The 15,551-nt window shown below is 44.1% G+C and overlaps 1 protein-coding gene across 2 annotated transcripts in view; it reads right to left on the reverse strand.

Moving 5' to 3' along the window:
• Positions 1 to 1,961: 1,961 nt before the first annotated feature.
• UBE3C (ubiquitin protein ligase E3C) overlaps positions 1,962 to 15,551 on the reverse strand; it is a 125,471-nt gene continuing 111,881 nt past the window's right edge. For both annotated transcript variants that reach the window (XM_055335146.1, XM_055335145.1), the window contains exons 22-23: positions 9,233 to 9,363; positions 1,962 to 3,246 (exon numbers count right to left, since the gene is read on the reverse strand). In XM_055335146.1, the coding sequence (XP_055191121.1) occupies positions 3,076 to 3,246; positions 9,233 to 9,363 (302 nt within the window). In that variant the 3' untranslated portion in view covers positions 1,962 to 3,075. The remainder of the gene's footprint in view (positions 3,247 to 9,232; positions 9,364 to 15,551) is intronic.

Below are 15,551 nucleotides of genomic sequence, written 5' to 3' on the forward strand. Positions count from 1 at the left end.
TCTCCCGACCCCCCGCACGCCGCGCGGCGGCCCTGTGGTCCCGAGCCCGGGTTACGGGGTGGCTCGCCCGGCACCGCCGCCTTCGGGGGACGCCGGCGCCCCTGCGAGGCCGGGGCCGGTCCCCCGGCGCGCCCCCGCCCCGCCCCGGGAGCACAGGCTCGGCACAGGCGGCGCGGGGGGCCGCCGTCGCATCCCCAGCCCCCGCGGCCTCGCCTCTGGGCCCTCGGGCTGCGGGCGCCTCCGCCGTGGGCAGCTCCTGTCTTGCTCCCGTGGCCCGCGGTCTCCCTCCGGGGCCGGGGCTGCGCCGCTCGGCCAGGCCACCGGGTGTCCCGGCAGGTGGCAGCCGCCTTCCGGGGGCCGCGGGCTCCGGGGTCTTCCGCGGGATGCGACCCAGCCCTCCGGCCACAGGCGACCAGCGTCGGTGTGGTCCAAGCGTGGCCGTGTCCTCTCAGGCCAACACACACGTGCTGTGCCTCCTGACCTGGCACAGGTGAATTTCACGGAGTTGACTGCCTTGCATGTCTGAGTTTGTTAATGTTGTGGCTGTAAGAGGCCAGCTAATCGTTAGTGTTGGTTGGTTTCCTTCAGGCTCCTAGTCAAGGCTCCAGATTTCTATTTTATTTGCATCTTCATACACCTTTGGCTATCTTTCTTCAAGGTATGAGATGGCTTAAATATGAAATTATGTCCAGCTCACCACTCCTCTCGAGGAAGCTTCTGGAGCCCTTCCTAGGCTCCAAATCCCATGAGCACCCACAGGTGTGAGAGGCGCTGCCTCAGTTCTCCGTTGTTGTGAGCGGCATGTCTGTGTGAGAAGGCCTGCGTGGATCGGCCTGCATGGACGGCAGGCTGCCGCTTGCCGGGGGCCGTGACACATGGCTTCTGTGGGCTCCGTGGTGCCCGGCGGTGCTGCAGAGGCGCATGACACACATAAGCCACGGGGCGGGGTTGTCACCGGCACCAGGACAGGATATGGTGACAAGAGCACTGATGAGCGAGGACACTGGCCAGATCCACCTGCAGGTGACAGCTTGTGAGAAATACCTGGAGTACGCCCTACTTTAATTCAACATTCAGGTTTGAGCACAAAACTACCAGCAGTGTACATGAAGCAGAACAGAACACAGAGAAAGGCAAACAAGGCACTGCACGAGAGCCTCCCTTTAGATATAATGGTTCTCAACACTGTCTTGCTAATCCTTCAAGTGCCCCAGAAGGGTGGCAGTCCCCTGGGGCTGGGGATCCTGGCTGTCAGCAGCAGCCCGGGAAGGACCCCCCAGCACACGGCCGCCTGCCAGAGCCTCTCCAAGTGTGCAGACGGTTGGCATCCTGTCCAGTTTGGTGGGTTCTCAGCAATAATCACAGGCTGTTCTTACACCGTGTTACCTGACGTCACTCATGCACCCGTGATAAAAATAGTCCATTCTTAGAATTTCAATTGTTTCAGCAACTAATCACAATGATTTCAGGGGACTCCAAAACAGTCTTGGGGAAAAAAACATTTAATGCAAATATTTAACCACTGGAACATACAAATAAATAAATAAGCTCAGAGAAGCTAAGAAAAAAAAAACCCAAGTAGAGATAACCACCCATCTCCCTTCAGTCCCAGGTAATCCATTTTCAAAATACTGATAATAAAATACACAAACTATTATAAGAAGATACAGAATATTCAACATAACCCAACCTAAGATAAAAAGAAAACCAAGGACAAACCCTAATTATTTTATTTCTGTATATCAAGACTACAAATAGCATTTAAACACTTAATTTATTATTCAAATTATGAAATTATACATTTTTTTTGATATGGTCATTGTCTTAAAAGTGTCATTCAGTATCCCCGCATTTAAAAGCATATTGCTAATTCTGGTCAATTCCATAGGACATCCCACAGCCCCAGTGACAGGAAACGCTGGGCGAGGCAGAGGGAAAACGGAAGGAGACCCCCCCCCCCCCCCCCCCCCCCGCTAGTAGTGAGGGTCACTCTGGCTCCCACAGCTCATGCTCAGAGAGCGAAATCACCCAGCAACAAGGCAGGTCCTGATAAAGTGCCTTTTTAAGGAAGGGTCATCAACACTCCTCTCCCCGGACACGCGTTTGGGACTGTCCAGTCTTCTCCAGGGCAGCACCATCGAGAAGCAGAGGGTGCAGAAGCATGGCGCACTACCCAAATACCCAGGAGGAGGGGCGGGTGCGGCCCTGGGGGGAGGAGGATGGGCGGCGGCCCCGCCATAGCAGGCCGCCACTTTGGTTCAAGTGACTCCAATCGATGCCAGTGTCTGCTCTCCCCAGGTCACTGCTGATCACAGGCCACACGCGTTGTGGGAGCTGGACAAGCCTGCCCCTCGCCCGGATGCTCTCCAGCCACGATGTGGAGCCGGACATGGAAGAGGGATGGAGCATCCCCCTCACACACACCCACACACAGGAATACCCAAACCACCACGCTGCGGTCAACGGTATACCGAAACAAGCATGCTAGTCCCGTTCAGGGGAATGGCTTAAAAAGCACAAATAAAATATTCTCATTGTTGTGTATTTTCCAAACCTAACCACTTTGGGAAAAGGCAGCAGGAGAGAAAATGCCTTTAGTTTTAACAATTGGGATTGTAAACAATTCAGCCACACGAGAAGCAGAGGGCCCTGAGAGGAAGTGTCTCCCCTCCCAGGCCCTGTGTCTCCATAGACCGAGTAAGCGCAGCCCCCGGTGGGAGCCTGGGCACCTCTGGACGGGCTCGAGTCCATCGGCAAAGCCAAAGCTTCATCTTTGGTTATTTCACGGAGTCGCCACGCATCTGAGGCTGTGCTCTTCTTGGCAAAAGGACTAAAGTAGCCACGTGGCACATAACATTTGTTATTCTAAGTTCCTTGAAAAGCAGTATCCATCTAAGTAAGTGACCACGACTTAACGGACCATCTAGAACATGGGGGGTGGGGAGTGAGGGACAGGGGTTGGGGAACACAGGAGAGCTGCAGGAGTCCGGCCCCAGCCCCCTCAGTGGCCAGGGGGCACCACCCGCAGTGTGGGCGCTGGTCACCCCTCTGTGGAGGGTCAGTCCCAGTCTCAGCTCAGCTCAGCTCAAAGCCAGCAGCACATTCGATAGCATAGAGGAGCTTACTCCGCAGAAGGGTCTCGTCGTAAAACTCAGGAAGCTTCAGCAGGTTCATGCAGGTGCTGGCCGTGGGGAGCCGCTCAAGGTCAGAGCCCCCGTTGTGAATGCAGAATGCGGGGTACAGCTCCTGAAAGACAGCAGGTATGCAGGACGCAGCTTTAGCATGCAGGCCCTTGAACAGATTTTTTGAGAGCACACAAAACCTGCCTGCTTCAAACAGTGAACCATTGTCACATTTTCCCAAAAGACATCTGGTTTCTCATTACACTGCAGGCAGAGCAGTATAGCGTACCAAATACCGTGCACTACACTTTGTACCTGAGAAAGGACAGGAATAATGTTCACTCATGGCAAACAGAACCTCTCCAGTGAGCAGGGCCTTTATGGCTTTGTGTTTTAGTCTTTAAAAATTTTGTTAAAATTCAAAAAGGTATGAGGGTCAAGACTTGCATATATATGCCTATTTGCTTCTGTTAAGACAGACAGAAGCCACCCCGGGGAAGGAGCAGAGTGCAGGGACGTCTTCTAACTCAGGAGCCATGCGACGTAGCAACAGGATATACAAACCAAATTCACTCAGGAGGGGAGAAGAGTCATCTCAAATACTGAAAGCAGAACGAAACAGAACTGTACACGGTGGCTTAATCACAGGGGGGAGGCATTACTCCGAGTGGTGTTTTTTAAGTTTTATTATTTGAGAGAAAGAGAGAAAGAGACAGAGAGAGAGTCATGAGCACAAGGAGGGCAGAGGGAGAGGGAGAAGCAGGCTCCGCACTGAGCAGAGAGCCCAACATGGGGGCTCGATCCCAGGACCCCGAGGTCATGCTTCACTTACTGGGCCTCCCAGAAGCCCCCCGCCCCTGCAGTGTTGTTTCAAGACCACTACAGAGTTACCTATAACTCCTGCATATCTATACAGAACTGTGACTGACTATGGACCCTAGAACTCACTAGAAGATGAAGCCAAAGAGCTAACTGAAACCATAAATATCATTGGTAAAACAAATTCCAAATATAAAATCAAAGAAATAAAAATCTTGGAATAATAAATACTTGGCTTTAACATTTTATGTTTTGGTCATTTGCAAGTATTCTTTCTCGTATTTAGAGTGTGCCATCTGGGCATAGGGCTGCCTTCAGGTGTGCCCTGTAACCCAGGGGGTTTGGGATAGCTTGCTTTCTGGTGTGACACGTGGTGACACTTGTCAGGTGCATTTCCTAGCTCCACGTGGAATCCTATATTTTCCTAAAGAGCCCTGATTTCTTTCCATGAGAAATGGGTCAATAGAAGCCAAGACCTGGGTGCTCAGTCTGTTCTTTGTCACACGTGGTTGTTTCCAGGCCTTGGAAACTACGGACAGTTACAAAATGGGTGGGTTTTATCTCTAAGAGAAAATTCATCACAAGTTCAAACTGACATTTCCAATTCAAATTTAGACTTCCAAGATTTTTAATGCCTAGAAAACCCACTCAGTATTCTGAAAACTGGTCAATGAACAATGATCACGATTTATTTTATCTTTTCTGCACCAAATAACCAAATAATGACCTACCAACCACTGTAGTGGAAATGAGAGAACAGAACTGGAGCAACGTCCCTGTTCTGATGGGGATACCTGGAGCCCTGTGCCCCAGCACATCAGGTGCCCAACTGCCCACAACTGCCTTTCAGCTGGTTTTGTTCCACTTGTGTGTTAGATTTAGCATGTATTTTACAATGGGGCAAAACTGAGGGATAGCACAGCCCATGGAACGCTGAGTTGAGACATACACACTTTTTATCAGCCTTTGTACATTTCCCACTGGTAAATTAAAACCTTCATTTAAAGTGTATGTGGCAAAAAAAAAAAAGTGTATGTGGCATATAATGTGAGCTAAAACGACTGTCTTTTATATATTTTTTAAAGTTTTTTTAAGATTTTATTTATTCATGAGAGAGAGAGAGAGAGAGAGAGAGAGAGGCAGAGACACAGGCAGAGGGAGAAGCAGGCTCCATGCAGGGAGCCTGACGTGGGACTAGATCCAGGCTCTCCAGGATCACGCCCTGGGCTGCAGGCGGCGCTAAACCGCTGCGCCACCAGGGCTGCCCTAAATCCACTCTTTAAAAATTGCAGTTTATATGCTATTTTAAGTGTCTCGTAAAAGTGTGAGAACAGGAACCAAAGGAGACACAGCAAGCACATTACTTACATTTATTATTTCACATTCTGAGAACATTGAGGGCAATAGTTTTCTCAAATGTGTGAATAAACTAAAATGAAAACATTTCACATTTTGAAACACAAAAGGGCCTCTGCCAGTATAGTCAGCACAGGGGACACGTGAGTGACTGGCTAAATGGGAAGAGCTGAAATACATTTTGAGTTAAATGCCCCATTTTAGCATTTCTTTCATAATGCTAATTGAATTTCCTACTTGGAGTCTTAAAAGTAAAAAAAAAAATGAAGTTCTTCATTGAAATCTGAGTCAAGGGCACTTTTTTGTGCATAATTAAATAGAGCACAACGGGAATTTGCATTAATTCAGAGTGAGAAAAATCATCAATTTGTTATGTGGCCTGATGGCAACTTAACAATTTTCTACAGCGCTTTAATGATTTTTTTGTCTGTAACAATCACATTCATTGAACATATTAAACTTTAATTAGCTTTAGCAGACGCTATTCTTCTCCAATAATCCAGCACTAAGGAGTTTTGTAACTTTTAAATTATGCAAGTTTGCCTTTGCTCTTTACAGAACTGGATTGAAGGACACTGTCTTCTCTTACATCCAAATCCTGTCGACCCTTCACCTGGCACACGGAGCCAACTGGACAGCACAGATATTAAGGTGATTTTTTGCCACCTTGGAAGCTTAACTTAGGTTAAGTTCAAGATTAGCTTAACCCAAGGTTAGTTTGACAATTCCAAAGATATTTTAAAACTCTAAATTAAATTTCACATTTAATATATTTCAGATCCTTGAAAAAAAATCTACAATAGGGAGATTGTCTCACAGCCTCCAAAAGGTATTTTTCGTGGTACAGTGACAATATGTTTATGATTGAATGGGGGTCACTAACAGGGACAATAGCCTTCTCACTGTGACTCCATCTGGGATTTTATTTTTATTATTATTTTTTTTGGGGGGGTGGGCTTTATTTTTTTTAAGATTTTATTTATTCATGAGAGAGAGAGAGAGGCAGAGACACAGGCAGAGGGAGAAGCAGGCTCCATGCAGGGAGCCTGATGTGGGATTTGATCCCGGGACTCCAGGATCATGCCCTGAGCCTAAGGCAGACGCTTAACCGCTGAGCCACCCAGGGATCCCTATTATTATTTTTTAAAGATTTTATTTATTCATGAGATACACAGAGAGAGGCAGAGACAGAAGCAGAGGGAGAAGCCGGCTCAACGCAGGGAGGCCGTATGCAGGACTCGAACCCTGGGACTGCGGGATCACGCCCTGAGCTGAAGGCAGATGCTCAACCACTCAGCTACCCAGGTGTCCCTCCATCTGGGATTTTATTCTTTTATTTTATTTTTTTAAGATTTTATTTATTTATTCATGAGAGACAGAAAGAGAGAGAGAGAGAGAGGCAGAGACACAGGCAGAGGGAGAAGCAGATTCCATGCAGGGAGCCCGATGTGGGACTCGATCCTGGGTCTCCAGGATCATGCCCTGGGCTTAAGGCAGCACTAAACCACTGAGCCACTGGGGCTGCCCTCCATCTGGGATTTTAAAAACCAATGTAAACCCCTTACTTCTCCTGCCCTCTGAACTTGCAATGCTCCCACTGGCCTTTTACGCGGACTCCTCCACTGGCTGCCCAAACGTCTAGAACCTACACCCCCTTCCATCCAGCAAGACCCCGAATTTTTACTGGCCTTGGACTAAATGAATCAGGAGCTGGCAGACATCCAGCTGAGTGGATCCTCCACTCAATTCTGACAGGAGCATATCTTCTAAACTTCCTTTCATGAATTTTTTTTACTTCTCAGTTTGGTGTCATTTTGAAACTGGTAGATTCTAGAAGCCTGGTCTTTCCTAATAAAGGTTACTGATAAAATGACCAGATTGTATTACAATCTTAATATGTAAGAATTCAGCTTCCACGACTGCTTACATGACTAGATGCTAAAACTAAGGGGCCACCGAAGAGGGCTCCTTGGTGCTGCTGGTTTGTGCACTCGTGCACCTCCCGTGTTCCTGCTCTCCACGCCCTGCTACGGCAACATCCCTGACTGCAGGGACACCTACAGGGAACCAGAAAGCAAAGACATGTTTTTTTCAGGCGGTTGCCCGATTTTCTTTAGGTTCACAGAGGCCCCTTTTCATGTCTGGTCATGGCACCAGTGCATAAAACCATGAAGCAGATCCCTCTAGTTCTTTTGGGGTCAGCAGGGGGCAGTTACACACCAGACCAGAAGCGTCACTCAATCTTTCTGAATTGCTCTGTTTAGGTGTGTTGCTGGTACACAGAATATTTTAACCCTGTCTGAAAGTTTTTTCCCTTTAACAGATGAGTTTATTCTATGTACATTCACTGTAATGGTTCAGCCTTCTCTCATTGATGTGAAGTGTCCACTTTAAGACTGTTAAGTGTTAAAAAAAAAAAGACTGTTAAGTGTTAACTTTGTTTTCTTTTTTTTTCTTTTTTAACTTTGTTATCTATATCTGTTTAATGAAGTGGGTTCCATTTGTCTTGTTGGGCATGCTATTTTCCTCCTCTGATACTTTGGAAGACAGAAGAGTGGTTTTAGTTCTAATGTCACTGAAAATTATTCATAGCTTCCAAAGCACAACAATGTCAATAATGCAGGTCCTGTGACCAATAAAACCACTGCCCTCATGCCACCCCCCCACCCCAACCTCTGTTTTAGGGCTCCAGCTTTGATGGTACTAGTGGGATGTTGTATGAAGCTACTGATAGTCAACTTTTTTAAAAAGAATTTTTATTTCTAAGTAATCTCTATTCCCAACGTGGGGCTGGAATTCACAGCCCCAAGGATCAAGGGCTGCCCACGCCACTGACTGAACTGGCTGGGTGCTCCTATTGATGTCAATTTTTTTTTTGATGTCAATTTTTAAAAATAGTTTGATTGGAAGGCGCCTGGTGGCTCCAGAGTTTAAGCGTCTGACTCTTGATTTTGCCTCAGGTCATGCTCTCAGGGCTGTGAGATGGACCCATCAGGGTTACCCTTGGCACTGGGTACAGAGTCAGCTTGAGATTCTCTCCCCTGCCCCTGCTGCCCTGCCCCACACCCCTCTAAAAATATATGTGTATATATACATACAAATAAAGATAAAATAAATAAAAATAGCTTGATCGAAGTCCAATTTATATCTAGAAGTTCTCTGTCCAATTCTTACTTTTCTCTACTTTTAAAATAATTTCAAAGTAAAAATTTATTTATTTATTTATTTAAAAGATTTTATTTATTTATTCATGAGAGACACAGAGAGAGAGAGGCAGAGACACAGGCAGAGGAAGGATGAGCAGGCTCCACCCAGGGAGCCCGACATGGGACTTGATTCATGGGTCTCTAGGATCACACCCTGGACCGAAGGCGGCACCAAACCACTGAGCCACTGGGGCTGCCCACAGTTAAGTTTCTGAAGACTCAAAAGTTGAAGGTGGATTTTCTACTGTGCGGGGTCAGCGCCCCTCACCCCATGCCGTTCAAAGGTCAACTGCACCTCTGCTCATATGTTATCATTCCCAAACACATGACATCCACATTTTGGGTGTGTATTTTCTTCAGTTCAGTAGTAAAACTGGCCTAAGGTGCATTACAGACTTAGGAGATGGGCTGGGGAGCCCACCTCAGGGCCTGGCAGCCTGCAGGCCCCGTTTACAGGCAGGCATGATCACTGCCATCACACCAACAGGTTAACACGAGGACTGGCAACACGAAATACACCTAATAACCAAAACTTAATCAACCTGGCTGAAATACTTAGTTAATGTAGCTAAAAATAGAAAAAATTGGTGTTATAAAAGCCCTACACAGTTTATGTTACTCCCTGAGAACAATGGGTAGCACACTACTTCATTTAATCCCATTTGTTATGCTGCTGCCGTTCCTAGTTACATGCTGGTTTTTAGAGCCAGTGACACAAAAGCTGAATACCTTAAAGCCCAGGAGAGGGGGTCGGGAGCAGCTGGTCACAAACTTGAGCAGTTTACGCTTTTCTTCATCCGTGAACCCTTCCACAACTCTCCAGAAGACTTTGATTACAGGATGGTCAGCAGAATAGCCTCCTATGACAACATGAACAAATGTTTTATTAAAAACAAGGTAATTACAAAACAAGATTGTCCTAAAAACCCCAGAGCAATAAACTGGTAAGAGGAATTCACTGCTGCCCACCTGCTAGTAATGGATGCTAGCTCACGGCTGAGAGCCAACTCCAGAGACACCTTTCTTTGTTTCTTTTTTTTTTTTTTTAATTTTTTGTTTTTGGGGACTTGGTGATTTTTTTTTTTTAAAGATTTTATTTATTCATGACAGAGAGAGAGAGAGAGAGAGAGAGACAGAGACACAGGCAGAGGGAGGAGCAGGCTCCATGCAGGGAGTCTGATGTGGGACTGGATCCTGGGACTCCAGGATCACACCCTGGGCCTAAGGCAGGCGCTCAAACCGCTTAGCCACCCAGGCTGTCCCCCTTTCTTTGTTTCTAAGTAGGCTCCACACCCAACATGGGGCTTGAACTCAAGACCCTGATTCATGACTGAGCCAGCCAGGCATTCCAAGAGACACCACTCCTTCTGCTCCTGGGAGATGATGGACAAGCACAGGAGGAGGCAGAATGAGGCATAGCCTGCAGCTACAGGATGAGCCCTGGCAGCAAAGGAAGCTGCAAAGGGGTCTGACTCTTAGAACTCTGCTGGCAGTTAAAAACCAGCCTCTGTTCAGTAGCAGACCCTAAATAACAAAGGCTTTATAGGAGAGCCATATATCTGAAAACAGCACACACTGGGATTTTTATATCTAATAGAGCTAGTTATTTTCCCAACATGATCATAGTGTCTAAATTCATTTTATCACCTGTTCTTGTGATAATAAGGTACAGACCATGGCTAACCACTAACCCTAGCACACGATGAGACCACTATTCTCAAATGTAATATCTGCTACTTACAGCTTTTAATCTAGTTAAGTGCTTCCTAAAACTGAAATAATTGCTATATATTGTTCCCTCATTGTTAATATACTACAGGAATAACATCGATAAAATATCTTAAGTGCATTAATTGGCACCAAAATGAATATGATAATATTTTAAAACCTATTTACTGGAATAGCTAAGACCATTAAAGGTATAAGCTTTCAGTGGAGATAGGGTAATGCAAACAACCCAAGACAATTTCTTGGCAAAGGAATGGTTGGATTGATTTCATTTTTTTAAACTTACGACTTGATAGTAGGGACAAAGTGACCTTATGTATTATCTGCCTTTACATAAACATTAGAGTTCAAAATTACAGCAATAAAAATTACAGAAAGGGGAGATACATGCATATATTTATATACATAAATAGATACACATTTACTTATGTAAATGATGTTAGCAAATGTAGAGTTTTGCAACAGTCGCCGTAAACCACTTTGGAACATTCCCATTTCCTTGAGCGAATCCCACGTTCCCCTACAGATAACCAGCATCTGCTATCTCTGCAGGTGTGCTCTCTGGTATGGCTCATCCGCGTGGCAGAGCACACGCAAACACTGCCACCTGTACCATGCTCTTGTTCCAAAACCCGGTCAGAGGGACCTGGGAGGAAAGCCTGGGAAACAGCACTCAATAAGACAGAGGCGGGGGATCCCTGGGTGGCTCAGAGGTTTAGAGCCGCCTTCAGCCCAGGGCGTGGTCCTGGAGTCCCGGGATTGAGTCCCACATTGGGCTCCCTGCATGGAGCCTGCTTCTCCCTCTGCCCATGTCTCTGCCTCTCTCTCTGTGTGTCTCTCATGAGTAAATAAATAAAATCTTAAAAAAAAAAAAAAAAGAGGAGTCTGGGCGGGGTGGGTTCTTTAAACTGTGGTAAAGTACAGAAAATATATTTCATCATTTAAACCTTTTTAAGATTTTATTTATTTATTCATGAGAGACAGAGAGAGAGAGAGAGAGAGAGGCAGAGACACAGGCAGAGGGAGAAGCAGGCTCCATGCAAGGAACCCGATGTGGGAATCGATCCTGGGACTCCAGGATCAGGCCCTGGGCTGAAGGCAGGAGCGAAACCGCTGAGCCACCCGGGTTGCCCTTTTTTCCTTTTTTAAAAGATTTTATTTCAGAGAGAAAGAGAAAGAGTGTGCGGGAGTGCATGAGTGAGGGGAGAGGAAGAGGGAGAAGCAGATACCCACTGAGCTGGGAGCTTGATGCAGGGTGTGATCCCAGGACCCCAAAATCACAACCTAAGCATAATGCTCAACCAACTGAGGCACCCTTTAAACCTTTTTAAAGAAAAATGTGTGTGAGAGAGAGAGGGTCATACGGTGAATCTATATTTAGCTTTATGGGGAACCACCAAACCATTTTCCGTAGTGGCTACTCTATGTGCCTGCCATCCATGAACACAGGCTCCAGTCTCTCCACACCCTTGCCAACACCTGTTATAATTTTCTACATGGTGCCTGTTTGTGGTCGTCTTCATGGACGTGTGAACTGTGTTTCACTGTTGCTCTGATTTGCATGTCCCCAGTGATTAGTCATGTTGCACATCTTTGTGAGATTACTGGCTGTTTGTGTTATCTTCTTTGGAGAAATGTCTAGTCATGTCCTTCTTCCATTTTTTTTAAGATTTTATTTATTTATTCATGAGAGAAAGAGAGAGAGAGAGAGAGAGAGGCAGAGACACGGGCAGAGGGAGAAGTAGGCTCCATGCAGGGAGCCTGACATGGGACTCGATCCCAGGTCTCCAGGATCAAGCCTTGGGCTGAAGGCGGCGCCAAACCGCTGAGCCACCCAGGCTGCCCCCACCTTCCATTTTTGAATTGGCTTGTCTTCTTGTTGTTATGAGAGGTCTTTATATATTTTTTTAAAGATTTTATTTATTCATCACACACACACACACACACACACAGAGAGAGAGAGAGAGAGAGAGAGAGAGAGAGAGAGAGGCAAAGACACAGGCAGAGGGAGAAGCAGGCTCCATGCAGGAAGCCCAATGTGGGACTCTATCCTGAGTCTCCAGGATCAGGCCCTGGGCTGAAGGTGGCGCTAAACTGCCAAGCCACTGGGGCTGCCCGTCTTTATATATTCTGAATATATATATATGATTTCCAAATATTCTCCCCCTTCTGTAGATTGGTCTTTTAAACTTTCTTGATAATGTCTTTCGATGTACAAAGTTTTGTAATTTTGATGAAGCCCAATTTATATATATTTTTTCTTTTTTTGCTCATGCTTTTGGCCTCATATCAAAGAATCCAATACCAAATCCAAGGTCATAAAGACTTACCTTTTTCCCCTTAGAGTTTTATGCTTTTAGCCCCTACATTAAGACTGTTGCCCAATTTGGCGTTCATTTTTATATATGGTGTGAAGTAGGAGTACAGCCACTTTTTAAATCATGGTAAACTTTTCCAAAGAAGCTACCATTCCACATTCCCATCAGTCAAGAGGGTTCCAATTTCTCCATATACTAACACTTGGTACTGTTTATCTTTTTGGTTGCAATCTTTCTAGTGGGTATGTTGCGATATCTCATTATGATTTGATTTCCATTTCCCCAAAGACTAAATGTTAAACAATTGTTCATGTGATTCTTACCAGCCATTATAATATATCTTCTTAGGTGAAGCTTTTTTTGGCCATGCTTTTAAATTCAATTGCTTGTCTTACTAAGGTGTGTTCTTTATATATATACACACACGTGGATGCAGTCATTATATATATTACCTGAAAATAGTTTCTCCCAATCTGTGGCTTGTTTTTCATTTTCTTTTTGTTTTGTTTTGTTTTTTTTTTTCATTTTCTTAATAGTATCTTTTGAAGCACAAAAGCTTTAATTTTGAGCAAGTTCAATTTTCTATCAATTTCTTTTTTTTTTTTTTTTTTTGGCTCATGCTTTTGGGTGTAGAACCAAAAATTCCATCTAATCCAAAAGTCATGCAGATTTTCTCCTTTATGTTCTTTTGGAGGTTCTATGGCTTTGGCTTTTTTGTTTGTTTGTTTTGTTTTATGGCTTTGGCTTTTACCTATAGGCCTCTGATCCTCTGTTGAGCTAATTTCTGTATATGGTGTGAGGTAAAGGTCTAATCTCATTTTTTTCCATGTGAATGTTGTCCCAGCATTCTCGTATTGTCAAGTCGGTGGTAAAGTGGCCATAAATATAAGGATTTTTTTTCTGAATTCCTAATTATCAATCAATATGCTAATCCTTGTGCCAATACCACAATGTCTTGATTGCTGTAGCCTTATAGTAAGTTTTAAATCAGAGTATAAATACTGTAACTTTGTTCTTCTACAAAATTGTTTTGGCAATTTTAGGTCCTTTACATTTCCAAATGAATTTTAAAATCAACCTGCTGATTTCTACAAAAAGAACTACTGGGATTTTGATAGGGGTTGCACTGAATTTGTAGAGTAATTTGAAGAGAATTATATCTTGACAATATTGAATCTTCCAATCCATGAAGCTGGATTACCTCTCCACTTCTTTAGATCTTCTTCAATTTCTCACAGCAGAGCTGTGCAGTTTCCAGTGTTGAAGTCTTGCATGTACAATTACTTTGCTATGTTTGTATTTTATTCTTTTTGATGTTACTCTGAATGGAACTGTTTAATTCCTTTCTTGGTTTGTATGTACTGATTTGTGCTGCCACCTGTTGAAATTTTTTTTAGTTTTCATTTTTTGTCAAGTTATGTACGAAGAAAGACGGTTTTACTTCCTTTTTGGGAGGGGGGTGTAGTGAGTGAGAGAATCTAAGTAGGCTCTATGCCCAGTGCGGAGCCCAAGGCAGGGCTTGAACTTACGACCTGAGCTGAAACCAAGAGTTGAACACTTAACCGACCGAGCCCCTCAAGTACCCCTAGTTTTACTTGTTTCACTTTTCTTTACCAAGCTGGCTATTTTTCTTCTTTCTTCTCTCCCTCCTGCCTTATTGTACCAGCTAGAAACCCCAGCCAAATGCCTCTAACTTTCACCGGTGTGCTGGCAGCTGTGATGTTTCTGTGCATGTCCTATATCAGGGTGAGGAATTCCCTTTTGTTCCTGGTTTCCTGAGGATTTTAATCCTGAACAGGTAAGAGATGCTTAGATGCTCATGGGTTGCACTTGCTTATTCTTTCTCTTTTTGCATCTACTGAGATGACTATGTGAGTTTTGCTCTTTATACTACCATTACTGCTTATTACATTAATACATTTTCAGATGTTAAATTACTCTTGCATTCATGGGATAAATGCTACTTAGCTGCTGGATTCAGTTTCCTAATATTTTGAGGATTTTTGCATCTATGTTCCTGAGGTACATTATTATTTTCTTGTGTTCTTTTGTTTGCTTTTGATATCAGGCTAATAGTGATCTTTGAGGAGAGAAATCCTCTCTTTACCCATATGTAGCTGTAAATCTTGTATAGGATATGTTTTTAAGGCTTAAATACTGTTCTGAAAGAAATATTAATTTTATAGTATTTAGAAAAAAGAGAGAAGTACAATGAAGAAAAGTCACCTGTAATTTTGTTAACTGTAAATGACATTATTTTATGAAAATGAATGGACATTAAATTTTTAAACATTAAAAAAAATTAATTTTTAAAAATAGGCTCTTGCAACCCTGATAACAAGACACACATGCTCCATCAACTGAGCCAGCCAGGCGCCTAACACTGAAATGACTTTAAAGTTTCCTTGGTTTTGAAAAGTGAATTATGCAGTGTATAACATAATAAAGAAAGAGAAATAACACTTTATAGAAACAAAGGTGCCTCATCATCTCACAACCACTCAACACTTTTGCTTAGATCTTAATCCCATCTTCGAAGATGTGGTATCACATGCACACATTGAATTCACCATCACGTTTACTTAAGGTTATATTTTAAATTTTCTAATATATATAAAGCATTTTTTACAGTATGTTTTACTGTTTAAAAAAATAATCTCTACCCCATGGTAGGGTTCAAATCCACAATCCTGAGATCAGGAGTCACATGTTCTACCAAGCACCCTGGTATATAAAATACTTTCAGGGCACCTAGGAAGCTCAGTCGGTTAAGTGCCCAACTCTTGATTTCAGCTCAGGTTGTGACCTCGGGATCCTGGGATGGAGCCCTGAGTTGGGTTCTGTGCTCAGAGTGGAGCCTGCTTAGCCGTTCTATCTGCTACTCTCCCATTTGTGCTCCCATATTCTCAAATTAAAAATAAATAAATAAAATCTTTGGAGAAAAAATTAAAAAATACTTTAAAATGTCCATGTGCACATTAATGAAAAGAATCAATGACTCA

The sequence above is a fragment of the Nyctereutes procyonoides genome, unplaced genomic scaffold (genome assembly GCF_905146905.1).
Source record: "Nyctereutes procyonoides isolate TBG_1078 unplaced genomic scaffold, NYPRO_anot_genome, whole genome shotgun sequence".
In the NCBI taxonomy this organism is placed as follows: Eukaryota; Metazoa; Chordata; class Mammalia; order Carnivora; family Canidae; genus Nyctereutes; species Nyctereutes procyonoides.